This window comes from Taeniopygia guttata, chromosome 8 (genome assembly GCF_048771995.1).
Source record: "Taeniopygia guttata chromosome 8, bTaeGut7.mat, whole genome shotgun sequence".
Lineage (NCBI taxonomy): Eukaryota > Metazoa > Chordata > Aves > Passeriformes > Estrildidae > Taeniopygia > Taeniopygia guttata.
The window spans coordinates 16,248,612-16,263,968 of NC_133033.1; the positions used below are offsets into that span (position 1 = coordinate 16,248,612).

Sequence of the window (15,357 nt, forward strand, 5' to 3'; positions counted from 1 at the left end):
TCAGGAGTGACAAATTTCTTATGTACAATATAGGCCCAACCACACTACATCTACTTAGTGCAAACCCTCAACAGGGTCATAATACTGTAGTGAGAAGAAATGTGTTAAGAGACAAATTAATTTCTAGACAATTAATGTAATTTATGTAAAAGCCCTATCACAATAGGTATTTCTTCACTGTCAGGTGCAAAACCAAGCGTGACATACCGCTATTTCAGGCCAGCTTGAGAAAGCCATCTCTCCCTCATCAGCATCCCCTGGAAATCCATTATCACCTGATTCCATGTCGTCATCTTCAAAACCACTGCCTTCAGCTGGTGCTGACAGCTGAATGACAATCTGCACAGAGAGGGATTGCAAACAAATTAGATTAGGTGATAACTGAGCACTCTCATGGTTATTATTTTCTGCTCTCTTCACAACAATGCAAAGGCCACAAGAACACCAGCTAAGCAAATGGTGAAAGCACGTCTTGAACAGCCTTGTGCTGAGCTTGTAGGATATGCAGCTTATATTTAAAGAATGCCTGAGTTTTTTTTCCAGACTTCAGAGCCAGTGAAGAAAGAACCAGTCTGGGTGTTGGTGTCTGAATGAGCAGCCCAGCATTTCCATTCTATTTCTAGTATTTCTACAGCCAACACTGAAAAAAGAAATGGCTTTCTAAAATGATATTTTGCTACTAGCAGTTCTCCTTAGTGGACTCATTAAAAAATCCCTAAAAATGTTAGAGTCACTAAAGGATTTTCTCTTCTGTCATTAGCAATTTTTTTTCAGACATGTACACCCAAAACCATAATATTCCCTCTTCATTTTCTCCCCATTTTTTTTCCACTGAATCCCCCCCCCCGCCATTTTTTTTTAATCACCCTTTTCACATGTCTTAATTTCTTCACCTGGAAATTTATGGATTTGTTTTTCAGTGTTCTGCATTCTGACTCTTTATGCTTGCAGCTTCTCAGATAGTTTCCTCCCTCTCAGGACTTCAACTTTGTTTTCTTAGCAACTGCTAAAAAATGACATACATACACCCTTTGACACTCCACTGCAGGGAGAAATGCTCCCGAATTCTGAACAATCCCATACATGATTTGGAGTTCAAGTGTATAGGCAAGACTATAAAAGACATGATGGAGAAAGGAGAGGAGGTAAATAACCACTTTACTTTGGGCCATAATAGAATACAGGGATCATGAGAGTATTTAGCTCCAGACCTGTGCTATTCTGTTGTTTGCTGAAGATTCTATCTTGGTTTGGGACTGTTTCTAAAGTTAGGTGCTACTGACTCCCCAGCATAGAACAGTTTTAACCAGGCAAGGTCAGATAGGATTGCCTGAGCAGTGTTTGGGTTGGACCACAGGCTTTCCATCATTTGCTAAAGTTACTTCTATGTACTGGAAAGCTCAGCAAGAGAAACATGTCATTACTTTTGAACCCAGAATATCTGCATTGTCCTCTGGCTCATAAGCTGAGCCAATCTGGAAGCAGTTGATTACAACCTAACTGGGCTCCTTTGCATCATCACTCATATACAAGTACTCAAGAGTCCCTTCATTATGTAAAGCAACTGCTAAAAAAATATCAATTCCAATTGTAAGAGAAAAGCAGGCCAAAATAATGTCATTTTCTCACATTTTAAAAGCCTTTTTTCACACAGAATTTAGAAGAAAAAGATTTCACTTAATTCAGGGTATGAATTAAAAGCTAGTGCTTTGTGCAATTATAAAACTTCATTCCTATTTCTCTTTACAGCAATGTATAATTGCTTATATATGGATGATCAAAGCTGCACAGGGAACACCAGTGCAACTTCTCCCAGACTGGTACAGATAGTCTCCAAATCCTCTGTTTTCCTTTGGGATACTATCTGATCACAGGAGCACACTGAATGTGCAGCCTTCATACCTCCTTGAATACAGGGACCGTGGCTGCAACTGGGTTTGAGCTAGGCAGCAAAGGATCAGGATGCCTCCTTTTTGCTAAGACTAAAGCTAACTGCAATGGCTTCCTTGTGCTACTACAATGTGCAGTACAGAAGGTGGATCCTCTTGGTAAAATACTCACAGAGTTAAAATAAACAATCTTGTTCAAGATATACGCTGTCCGAGTGCCACATTTGTTGAGCGAAGACTCCAAGATGAAGTGGGTGCCGTTCATCCTGGCTTTGCAGGAGTGGTCCAGCAGCGAGAGCTCCGTGCGGGCGTGGCCGCCGGCCTGGAACAAAGGAGCTTTGTCAGGGGCTGAACACAACTGTGCTCGCCTCTGCCAAAGTGCACTCCAGCCCCTGCTCATGGGGCTGCAGGAGGAAGTGAAGTTCATTGTACTGACATCCAGGGAAGGTCACTCTCAAAATGCTGTTATACATGGCAGACAAGGAATAAATGTAACATGGAAAAAAAGGAAACAACAGGTTCATTATTAATCTGCTGATTAATAATGCTGACTCTGTTTGGTCTGAAATGAGCTAAAATGCTGTTTCAGGCTCTTTTCCACAATACAAATGGACACAAGCAACCTATCAGCTGGTAGATAGTAAAGATCTTTAGATCTATTTAGGTCTCACATTGCTACCAAAAGCAGCTTCTTTTGAAATTAAAAACGCAGACTGATGGCTGAGTACAGTAATTTTTTGACAGAACCAACTGTGCACACCTTCAATCAGAAATCCCTTTAACAACCACCAGATTTCTAGGAAGAGAAAACACGATTCTGAGTTATGGCAAAGTAGAGTTTCCTCACCAAACTGTTTTTGGGAGGCTGTGTGGTAATGGCTGTAGGACTTCAAATGTTTATTTTTTCAATTAAAATGCAAATAAAATGAGCTACCCAAAAAAGCCTCCCCAGTTCTGAGAATAAGGTATCACACCAACCTGTAGAGAATCTTTTTCTACAGCTACTGTCATAATTTTGTCATCACACTTTATTGACAGGGCCATATCAGCACTGCCCTGAACTTCTTCAGGCTCTTTATGTTTTGAGAGGGAATGCCCGAAGTCATGGTTTATTAATGTATCTACTGAATGCCTGGATGGGAAGATTTCTTCTCCCACTGTGTCATGTCTTCCTCTGTTAATGTGAAATGGAAAAGTCAGGCCATCGGTATTCTTTGGAGCTGGCAGTGGGTTAGCACCCAGCAATTCTGTCAGCTCTGGAGGAAGGGAATGGTCTTCTTCATCATTCATCTCTTCTGAAACAAACAAAACCAAACAAATCCACATTAGTTTATTAGATATTTTTCCTAAAAAGTATTGTGAACTAATAATTTTCATAGAGAAAAAATATTATCCATAAAGGGAGCTCCTGAAGGCCATTAAAAGCAGCATCTTTGTACTTTTCAGGTAAGTAGCCACAACTCCTACACCTAAGTGTTTAGTTGTTACTGAGGCATCTAATCTTGGTGTACTTAGTCCCTGTTAGAAATCTCTCTCACCAAGAGCTGAAAATAAACTTTTGATGAGTGGACCTATTATATGTAAAAGATCCAGAGAGATAAAAGAAGCATCACATTCGTCAAATATTCTATTTTGGTATGGCTGAAAGAGCCTAAGTGCAAATCATTAGGTGAAATTCTTCCACTACCTGACCCATCAGAAATTCAGTCACTGCTGTTGTGAAACTACTTATTTTACCAGAATGAAGCTAAATAAGAGTTAACATTGTAGTGAGTAAATGAGGAAACTATCTCTTGGCTTATACACGTGACTGCTAAGGACAGAACCCATGAGAGTGCAATTGATAAAATGAATGTGAACATAAGCTATATCAAAATTGTAAAACAATAGTTTTAGTGGTTGAAACTCAGAATTAGTGAAAAAAACAGATGCAACTCTGCTAGCTTTAATGGATCCAGATAGCTTTACACCAGCAATTACTTCAGCCAAATACCCAATTTTTTTTCAATAGTTGTATTTATTCTGTTTGGTCAGATTTTTTCGTAAGCCACTCATGTCTGTAAACAGTTTCAATGTTTATTTAATCGTCTCAAGGAAACACTATGCTCATACTTTTGGAAAAAACACACACAAAAAAAAAATCAAAGCTGGATTTATTAACTAACATGATATCCAGTTGCTGACATCTATTTCAGTGAACATTGGGCACCATTAGCTATGAAGTCTTGTGCGTTGGATAAACTATAAACATTTAATTCCACCAAATTTCAGGAAATAACATAACTTTGCCTGGACTTTTCTAATCAAAAAGCCACAGATTATTATTTGCAACCATCATTTATCAATATTACCAGCATTCTTGATGACAAGCAGTAAAAGAAGTGCAACAGCCAAAACAAAAGCTTCAAAACTGAGAAAACACTGTTCAAGTAACTGTTTTCCTAAAAACACAAGATATGATTTTTCTATATGCTAGAAGTTAATCCTCAAACTTACCTATATCTTCAAGTTGCAGATGAAATCTGTTAGCAACAGGTGCTTTTGTGTAGGAAATAACTGGACTATAATTATGCTCATAAGCCCATTTGATCAAACTCTCATGCGATGAGGGAAGGTCAGGTATTACTGATTTACTCATAGTCATGGATCGTTCTGTTTCTTTTCCAAAACCTATACTATTTGATGTCTGTAAATAAAAAAAAAAACTTGATTTGTGATTTGCCACTTAAGGATACTTACAGTGGAATAGTGATACTGATTGAACCCTGATTTTTTATTCTGTTTTAATCTAATAAATAACAGCAAACTGAGGACATCTAGGAAATAAACCAAACCCTGCCACCTTAGGCACATAACTGCTGCACAGATGGAAAAGAACCCCATGCTTCCTCTCAGCCTCTGCCTGAAGTACAATAAATCAAGGCAATCAGAAACTGTTAATCCCTAAATGAGACAAAGACATATTTACAGCCTTTTGCATAAGGCCATACGTTCTTCAAAACTGATCTGAAATTACTCCTGAAGTGAACTTAAGAGAACTTAAGATGACAAATGAATTTTCAAATGTCCCCTAATATCTTGGATTAGAGCATTACTTTAGCTGGATAAAGGAAAACCTTTGTTCAAATGAGCATTACTGAAAAAGGCAAAAAGCATGCTCAGTAGAGTTGATACCAGCTAATGCTGTAAGTCAGCTGGCACCAAGGACAGGCTGTGTCTGAATGAGCTTCACCCTAAAAATGCTGTGTGCCTCCTCCAAAGTATTGATTTTGTTAAACATGATTGAACTAAACACTCAATAGAGCAGTAAGTGAGAGCATGTATATTTATGCATGGCCAGACTACTTAAAAAACAACATTTACTTTCTGTAAATGAAAAGATTTTTAAATTAACAATACAAGTTTTACACAAATACAGAGATACAGCAAACTCACAAATGCACATGCTGACCTAATGAATAAACATGCTAAATTATCATTAAATAAATGAGTCACACAACCACTTGGCTTTCATTTTCCTGTAAATGTTTTGTAAAATTTCAACTTTTTTTGCCCAAATGGGCAAGTCAAAGGAATATAACAAGTATCTCTCACTATTAAAGAGGCAGTTCAAAAACATTCACTGGTATTACATATGTATTCTTGGCATCTTTAACATGTATTCATTCACACCAAAGCTAAATACATATATATTTATTCTTACAGTCACAGCATTACTATTATCACTGTAACAACCACATCAATGGCCACAGAACAAGCTGAACAAAGATGCTGCAGGAAAGGCAAGATGACCCACTTTTCAGCGATTTCTGCAATGTGATTGAAATGCACTTTCTAATGCAACTGATACCATGGAATGTTCCACAAACACTTTCATTCCCATGCTTGATTACCTTATTCATCATATAGGCTACACCTTCTTTTCATTCCACTGGCTTTTCCTCAATGTGAACAGATCTTAAATCTTTCACTCGAGAACACCAGAAGATTGACGAGAGAGATCTCTCTTAGTGCTCCTATGGACATGCTACACAGGTCAGAGAGCTCAGCTGTACTTCTCTACATGACATCAAAATGAGTTTTTGAACAAAGAAGTGAATAAAGCATGTAGAGAGTCCTGATGGAATGCATAGTGTACCTTCAACTCCCTCCCTCATTTCTTCCTAAAGAGTTCTGCAGCCTTTAAACACTTGGGGCTTCACAACTGAAGTCAAAGATAACTTTAAGTACAGAGTGCCTGGTTTGAGGATACTGTTACCAGAACAGTTATCAATGCTCAGCAAAGGTCACTAAAGATAAGGACCTTTGGAGCAACAGGTATCCTAATTTTAGTGCCTTACGACTCTTTGGTATCAACTAATCTTTGATCTTCAACACATGCAAATCTGGACACAATTTACCACGTATTTTCATATTACCACATAGCTTTGACTGTTAGAAGTTATTATGCTAACTCAACTTTGCTGCATCTCTTTACTTTTCTGTCATAAGGAGACAGCTGAACAAATATTATTGCAGAACTTTACTGTCCTAACTGGCACTCGAGCATTTCCAGGGCTTTTTTACACCCCTCCACTCCATACTGAGCCTGTAAATGTTCAGTCTTGCATTGCCTCACTGAAACAAAAGCAAGAACAAGGGCTTGCAGGACTGAAGGGCTTCCTTCACTTGCCTGCCCTGCCAACACTCACACACAGCAACTGAAACCAGGCAATCTGAGCCCCCACCAACCTACTCAGAATAGACACCACTTCAGAAAGTGGTGGCCAGTCCTCAGGTCAGCAACCATCCCTCCAGGCTTCTGAAACCTTCAAAGGTTTGTTTTGTGCACTGCACCTCTGTCATTCCTTGGCCCTCAGCAAACTTATTTTCTTTCTGGAACTTCTCTGCACAGTTCCCAGCTTTGCAGAGGGCCACCAGCTGCAAAGGAAGTGATGTGAGCAGCAGTGCACAAGCAGAGAAACACCCAAGCATGGCATGTAAGGACTCCACACAGGAGTTAAACACAGCCCAGGAAGAAAGCACTGCGCATACACCACATGCAATTAATTTACCTAAAGTACTCCCATTTTACTTGGGTTTGTGTCCATCCTCTTTCAGAGTTTCAAAAAACACAGCAAGCTAGGAGATGAGCTGTATGACCTAAAACATCTTTTTCATTTTTTTTTCTATGAACCTAGACCTCAGTAACTTACAGTACTGGGTTTGAGGCAGTTTAGCACTAACCTTTCCCTCTCAGCTTGCCAATCCCCTCAAGACAATTCTAATTCATACGGAGGGCAAGAAGTTAGGAAAATTGAAGTGCATGGAACTGCTTCAACTAATAAAAAGAACATTGTGAAACATTACCTAATTGCTTAGTAATGTTTTTCTGTATTGTCTAAATTTGGGCTTAGAAAAGCATTCAGCTTAATAGAGATATGAAGAGATGCTAAATGCTGGATATGCAGGCTTTTTAATGACATGGGGGAGTTTAGTTCCCTCTCTTAGCCCCTCTAAATAAAGGAGAATGAAGCTTATATATAAATCAAGTAGTAAAGTAAATCCTAACATGAATACGAAGTCTTTTAAATACTGACATTTTCTGTATATATTTAATGTATTACTTTCTCTTTTTGTTAATCTAAATAAAATGTTACCTTCTGCCACTCATTGCAGAAAGTTTTTTAAATTATACTTTTTACCTATATTCTCAATAATTAATAAAGAAGAACTCTAGAAATAAAAATTTCAAAGCAGTGCTGCTTTTCTATATTCAAGTGCAGCATTTTAGAAATTTTAAAAGCCGGTAGCAATTGTGTTGTGAAAGTTGATCATCCATAAAGTGACAGCTTCATGGACATGAAATATACTACTTGAGCTATTTCCTTTGATCTTCATGGTGTGAACTAAAGCACAATTCTCTGTCCTGTGAAAGTAGATCCATATATGCCCAAATATACAGTGGTCAATTCTATGTAATAACACAGGATGAAACTTTGAAGTCAAGCATTGTTTTCATTATTCTGCTTACAAGAGTGGTAATCCTCAGCAACCAAACCCAACCTCTCTCTTTAAGGACAATTTTGGACCTACAAAATGACCAGAACATATTTTCCTGTCTGTAAGATAAATATGTGCCAGGGATCAACAGGGAACTTCATCATCCACTGAGATAATTTTCCCATTCAATTTTCTGAGCAACACAAAATTAGCTTTCTTTTATTTTCCTTCACTCTCAAAAGCTACTATGAAATTCTGCTTACCAATCTATTTTCTTGGGAGATTTAGACCAATTAGCCTTTGCATTCTGCCAGAATTTCCTCTGCACAGATTACAAGCAGAAAGCAACTAAGAAAAGGAAAATTGCTATAAATACCAAGAACTGGAGTTTGAAAATGTAACTGAATTGCTGCAAAACTGCTAATTGTGAGGCTACTGGGTGGTCCTAAGCAAACCTTCAGCTCAACTGTACAATGTGCTCTTAACTGATCACTTAAGACAGAAATAGGCCATAAATTTATAGGCTGCAAGATCAGTTTAATTAAATTTATTTATTTCAGAACAAGGGAACACATCTTCTTAGTAGAAAGGGTGTTAAACCACAAAGCCTGTACCAAAAATCAACATGAATCAGCATCTCCAGTAATTTTAGAAATTTAACTTTAGAGAGCCTGGTTTTAACTTAAAAAAAAAAAAAAAAAAAAATTGTTGTCTGAGGAGAGTTAGGTCAATTTGACCAAAGACTTACTGGAGACAGAAGTACTGGCAGGGAAGAGGGCTAGATACTACTACAACTACAAGCAGAAGTAAAGGAGTTTCCACTTCTAAAGGGATGTGGGTGTGTGCTGCATATCTAGTATTATCTATTCTGCACTTGAAGGCATCCTTCCAACTTCTGGCATGAACCTGTTGATCCATACACCAAAGTAACAGCAAAAAGAGAAACTAACATCCTACCCTGCATTTAGGGTGCTTCAACAGAAGTCAAAAAGACACAGATTAAATCCTTGTTCTAACCACCTGGCTTCTGCAATGTGTTGGTCAGTTTTATAGCCCATATACTGAAAGTTAATAAGAATAAAAAGTTTATGCATTTACTCCTTAAAATGCAGTAATTATTAAAAAGAAGCAGCTAAGAGAAAACACTCAGAAATCGACATGGTCTAGCACTACATCACATTTAAATGGATTCTATACTGTTGCATTATGATAGCTCTCAAAAAATAAAGGTGCCTTAACTTACAATCACTTCCAGCTTTCCCTGGACATCATGAGACTTGATAACCCAATTGACAGACTTTCTGCACTTGAGGATAAGCACGACATCTCTGACAAGTCTGGCGCCTGGCTGAGATGGTTTAATGTCAACGATTATATCCACCTGGAGAGCGCTGCATGTGGAAAATAGAAAGTTAGAACAGAATGCCAGAAATTTTCAGCTATCAACCTTCTTCCAATCCATCATGTTTCTACTGTCTGGCCAGCTGATTAAAATGCTGGATATTATCCCAGGCAACACAACATGTGCAAAACAGATTGTTATTCCATATACACTTAAGTGATTTTGCATAACAATAGAAACAAGTACTTTTTAGAAAAAAAATATTTCTGTCTCTTATTTACAAGAAGTGTGCTACTCAATTCACCTATTATTTAGTGCAGGTAAGTTATATGACTAGCAGGTTGCTTTCTAAAGTAAACATAATTTTCTTGTTTCACTGTGACAGTGCTTAAATACAACTGTTTCAGTTTCCTCTGGCTATAACTGTATTAAAACTTAAAATAATATCTTAAAAAAAGTAAAGAAGACAAGCGGGTTAACACACATGCATGAAAACCCCAACCCAAACCACAAGTACTATATCAGGGGGTGTCTCTGCCTAAACAGTTAAATTGTGGAATGACTTTGCTTAAGATCTTGCGTGCTTTGAGGAATTAAGCAGTGTATTCAGTTTCCACTACTTCTGGGTATATACTTACTTTAAAAAGAAAAAAACCCAGATGTCCAGCCTACTGCTTGCTGGAAAATATATGAAAACTACCCATATTTTCAAGATCACAGTAAAATAAGTAGAGCAAATGGGTTCTTGCCCATCAATAACATCTCAACATGCAAAATATCAATTCAACAGAAAAACCCATACTTCCAAACCATCTTATGGGGCCATACATTACAAGAACGTGCTCATCCCCATGTAATAGGTTCCAACTAATATCCCACACTGAGACTTCGTGTATCCTGGGACCTTTGATCCACGTCCTGCAGTTTTACACATGCCCAATTCTTTGGGGATTTAAACTTTGTAAGGAGAGCCGTGGATAACACATAAAACTAAGAACAAAGTAACTTAGTACCTTTTTTTTTTTAATTTTAATAAGAAAACATTTAAACTTTTTGCAGTGTTATCATCTAAAAAGCAAATTCCTATTGTACTATTATCCAAAGCCAAATGCTTGGAACCAGGGCTGTCATTGTGTAGCATGACAAGGGACTTGGAATGATGCTTGGCATCAACTCTGTTCAGGATGGGGCTGCATCATCATTTGGGGTTCCCTACTCCACTTCCACTACACTACTACTCCACTCCACTACACCCCAACACTTTATTACTCTCCCTAGGTTAGTATGCAAGAAAATTATCAGGCTCTGGGTTCAACATCTTGCAATGAGAATTATCCTTTTCACAAAAACACCTCCTCCCACCTCCGTCTCCCTGTGTGATTTTCTCATTAGGGATGGGATGCACTCACATGCAGCTGCATGAGGAGCAGAACCAGACAATACCAGATATCCAGTGAATGCAGTAAGCAGACAGGATTTTAATTTTACCTTATCTCTGATGAAATTGTAACCATCTAAGTTTCATAGCAAATTTCTCTTCTAGCAATCATACTTGGCACTTAGTCATACTTGGAAAACCTCTTCTTATCTGAAGCAAACCCCACTTATGTTCTCCCACTAAGATTTAGGAAAGGCCAGCAAAAGATGAGCATTCTATGTGTCTTACCTCCCAAAGGTACCTTTGACAATTTAGAAAATCCTCATAATGTGTACAGAGAGTTACTTTTTCTAACCAGTAGTTAAAAAGTTTTTTAGTCAGTGCACCACTGTCAACCCTTAACATTTCTCACAATTCTCAAATTATCCCTTAAACTCAACTGGAAACTTGACAGAAAAAACTGTTGTGAATCTTCAGAGTAGCTGTGGAACACTTACCATAGACCAGAGATCACTTGCAGCCTCTGGACACTGCTTGGGAGCCCCTGTCCTAGACCTTGCTGCCAGTCATGCCTACCTGTGACAGCTCAAGATTACTTTCAACCTCTGTCTCACCTCCTCATACAGTGGTCTAACCTTAAAACTTCTCTGTCAGATACTGCCCTTACTCATGTTCCCTTATTCACCTTATCCTTGGAAAAATGTGATTGATTGAGCAAGAAGGGGAGCAGTATACAGTCCATAAAAACTGTGCTTTGCAGTCTTGTCCAGAAAAATCCTATGATTATGAAGCAGAATTCAAAATCTTTACATACTGAAGAAACCAATTTCTATTTAAAATTAAGTACTAAAGCCCTAGCTTTTCTTTAAGGATGAAATGGCTACTTTCAATTGATTTTTATAAGACGAGTGAAGTTTTTAGCTATTACTTCAAACAGTTTTAGTCTATTTAGATGATACTTTACCTGTTAGGATTAGAATTTGGAGTACTTAGTTCAATGATATGAACTTCTCTTTCTTGGACTAAGTTAGACATAAGGCACCCCTCTGCTGGTTTTGGTTGTAGGTAGCCCGCAAGGTAATTTAATGAGAGGAAATTCTTTTTTATGTTGCACGAGGGAGGAAAAACTTGATCTGGAGGGAGGAAAAAAAGAAAGCATATGGACCTTTAAACACATATGTCAGCTTAGATGCATGCACATACCACATCAACTTCAGTGTTCACTATATTGCTGAAAACTGTATCTACCATCTATCATAAGCACGTATGACAAATCATCATATTGAAAGGGAGATTACTGTGGCACCAATACATCAACTTTATAATATAAACTATATACTTCTAAACTGAATAGTTACTATATATGGCTTTAAACACTTAATGAAAGAAAATCCCCGCAAAGAGAATTTTGAAAACAATTCTGAAGAAAAATATGTGAAAAACTTTTCAAAATTAATAAAATACATTTAATTTGTTCCTTGCATCTCTACAAGAGATTTCTCTCTATTGCAATTTACTCAGAGATAACTTTTGGAATCAACTCCTTCTCCCTCTGGAAAACATTTTATTCTTGTTATTATAAACTTACAATTTTTTTAAATACTACAAAAAGTACTCTTCATTTCTTTACTTGATATATTTCCTATGTATTGTGTGGTCAGAGTCAGTATTGTCTAGAAAGCAACAAATACTGCATTCGTCTTGCACATGGAAAATTAAAAGCATCAAGAATTATGGAATCAGCTGTTGATATTAAGAAACTGATCACAATATGCATAGCTGAAATTATTAAATTCTAGTATAGCTATTCAATCTCTCTTTTGGTTCTAACCAAAAAGCTGAATGCAAGCATTACAGAATCCCAGAACATGCTGGGTTGGAACAGATCCACAAGGGTAATTGAGTCCAACTCCTGGCCCTGCACAGGACCATCCCCAGGAGTCACACTCTGTGCCTGAGAGCTTTGTCCAAAGGCTTAAACTCTGCCAGGCTGCTGCTGTGACCACTGCCCTGGGGAGCCTGTTCCAGTGCCCAACCACCCTGTGGGGGAAGAGCCACTACTGAAAAATGCAAACCATAAAAAATAGCCACTTCATATGAAATTCTCATGCACAGCCTATATTACTGTACCCCAAGAAACAGTATTTCTACTGAAAATCAGGAGCACTTTCCCTTTCTGAGACAGCTTGACATATGAATTGTCATAATACATAAAAGGACTAAGTACCATGTTCAAACACTTGAAGTCCTGTAAGAATACAATTCCATGTGGCTGGGTCTTTGACCATTGGTGTACAAGAAAGACTTCCTATTGAGGTCAGTAGCAAGATACAAAAAAAAAAAAAAAAAAAAAAAAAAAAAAAAGAAAAGAAAAGAAAAAAAAACCAAACCACCAAAAAATCAAAAGAAAATAAATCAACTAGCATGCATTGTGAACACAAAACTGAAGAAACGCTTATGAGCTGTGCTGAGGTCATGCACTCTCTAAGATGAGAACTGAAATGTCACCTCTGAAGTGCATTTCTGTGTCCTACCCAACTTTGCAGGAAGATCAGAGACTCCTGTGACCCTGGTCTCTGCAGAAACAATCAGGGGAGTTCCTTCTCCTGACCTTATACAAAGCAGCCTTTGAATATTAACCCTGTTGTGTCCCCTACAGAAGCTACCAAAGCTGTATAAGGCTGTAATTATTCATACTGCCCAAGCAAAGCACTTCTCTAACATCTGGTATGTGCCCTGCCAGATTAGCCTTGAATGCAGCTGCACTTCTGCCAGCTCCTCCCACAACAGCACAGAATGGAAAATGATCCCAAATGGTCTATGCTTAGCTTAAATTTTTAAATATACACACACACACACAGACACTAGGTATTTGCTTCTTAGCTTCTGTACAACATGATTCAGGCCATAAAATAAGAGTTCTGGAGTAGTTTGTGAGTAATTACCACACGTGCTATCATTTGCCATTGCAAAGAACTCAGTTCTTGCTCCTGGCACTTCCATCAGGCTTCTCTGGAGCTCTCCAGAAGTGCTGCTCCTGCTGCCAGAAGCACAGAGACTCCCCAGCCTGGGCCTCTGCTCGATAGCACGCTCTTCCTCTGCAGCAGATTTCAACTCTGTCACGGGCTACTTGACATTCACACCAGAATGTATTTACTCTCATCCACACCAGTTACCAAAGTCAGGCTGGAGCAGAAAAAAAGAAGGGATCCATTTCATCTTTCTTTGTTCACTATGCATCTCTTCTTTGTTAGTTTCAGGGCTGTCTACGTATTTTGGAAAGGGATTGCAGGTGTCTGCAATCAATTAAAAACATGACCAAACCAGCCAACAAACAGTCAGTTTATTGATTCTGTGCCTCTCTAATCTCCCCAGACTCCCAATACGGACTCAGACGTGAGTTTTGCAGGCAACACCCTCAGCAGAGGGTCTCTGGCCAGCAGGCAGGGGTGCCAAGGGGCCCCGCTGGCCAGAAGGCAGCAGAGCTGTGAGCAGTGGCCAGCAGCCACATCCCCCTCGGCAAGTGCCAGCCTGCCTGGATGGAGACACAGGACTGCACACCAGGATGTAGTTTGTGTGCAGCACTTCTGTTTTACTGATGAGGACAGACACTGTCTGCTCTATTCTGCACAAATTAGGTGCCATCCACAGGTTCTTGGCTGAAGCTGAATATCCAAGTTTAACATCATCCTGAGGAGGTTTTTGTGCAAATGAGCACTGTTAATCAAGTCTCATTCCCCAAGTAAGGTACCCCAAGCAGCAGCAGATGGATGCAGCAATAAAAATCCCATCCAAGCAGAGTTTGCCTTTCAAAAAGGTGTTTGGAATTTTCCTTGGGCACTCTGATGGTAGGGGTTATTTACGTGTATTTCAGTTTGCTAGCCCTCAGCACAACAGAACCTTGGCTGACATTTAATGGCAGGATAGAAATGGCATCAGGGAAGGGCCTACAGGGGTCTCAGGAGGGAGGATGAAAACTCAAGGCAGTGCTATCCCACAGCAGGACACACAGCTAAGCCAGACACAATGGGACCATGTGCAAGCATTAAACGAAGCAAGCATGGCATGCAGGGTATGTGCACTGGTGTGTACTGGCTATAAATTCAGAGTCAGGACTGATGTTTCAGCTTCTGCCAGGACAGAAGCACAGTGTTACCTTCTGTAAATAAACTGTAAATTTTCTAATTTAGCTACTGTTGAAGCTAATCTTTTTTCTTATTTAGCTAAGAAATGTGTTGAAATTAGCGTCCCTCCAGGCTAGCACATTTGCTCTGGATTTACTGGTGATGCTGGATGCATTAGATAACATTTAGCTAACTGATAGGACTTCCTGACTTCTTCAGTCATGTCATCCATGAGGAATTAAACTGACTTCTGCTGAAAAACACATAGCAAGACCATTTTCACCATGAGCAGGCCTGCTTTCTAGAATCTGACAGTGATTATCACAGCATTCACTCTGCCATCTCCTTCATTACACAAACCAAGGCAAGAACAAGAACCGCACTTCTTGTGCCCCTTTCCTCTACACCCCCATTCTGGCCCCTTAAAATTCTTGCTGTGATCACCATCCCTGCAGTATTTGATCAGCCACTCTTTAGAATCAACAGGATTCAGATGCACTTGGCCCTGATCCAGTTTGCTAGTGCTCTCAGCTGCCTTTCATTTGCAGTTTCAAAAGTGACTTAAGAGACCCATGGCATCAGAAGCAGCTTTATTCTATGAAAAATCAGCTTTCTTCAGATCTTTCTGTCCTTTGGCTTGCA

The 15,357-nt window shown here is 38.9% G+C and overlaps 1 protein-coding gene across 2 annotated transcripts in view; it reads right to left on the reverse strand.

The window, feature by feature from the left end:
* TGFBR3 (transforming growth factor beta receptor 3) overlaps positions 1-15,357 on the reverse strand; it is a 113,741-nt gene that overhangs the window by 20,140 nt on the left and 78,244 nt on the right. For both annotated transcript variants that reach the window (XM_030279168.4, XM_072932496.1), the window contains exons 6-11: positions 11,556-11,724; positions 9,115-9,262; positions 4,386-4,575; positions 2,868-3,184; positions 2,062-2,211; positions 208-339 (exon numbers count right to left, since the gene is read on the reverse strand). In XM_030279168.4, coding sequence (XP_030135028.4) covers positions 208-339; positions 2,062-2,211; positions 2,868-3,184; positions 4,386-4,575; positions 9,115-9,262; positions 11,556-11,724 — 1,106 coding nt within the window. The remainder of the gene's footprint in view (positions 1-207; positions 340-2,061; positions 2,212-2,867; positions 3,185-4,385; positions 4,576-9,114; positions 9,263-11,555; positions 11,725-15,357) is intronic.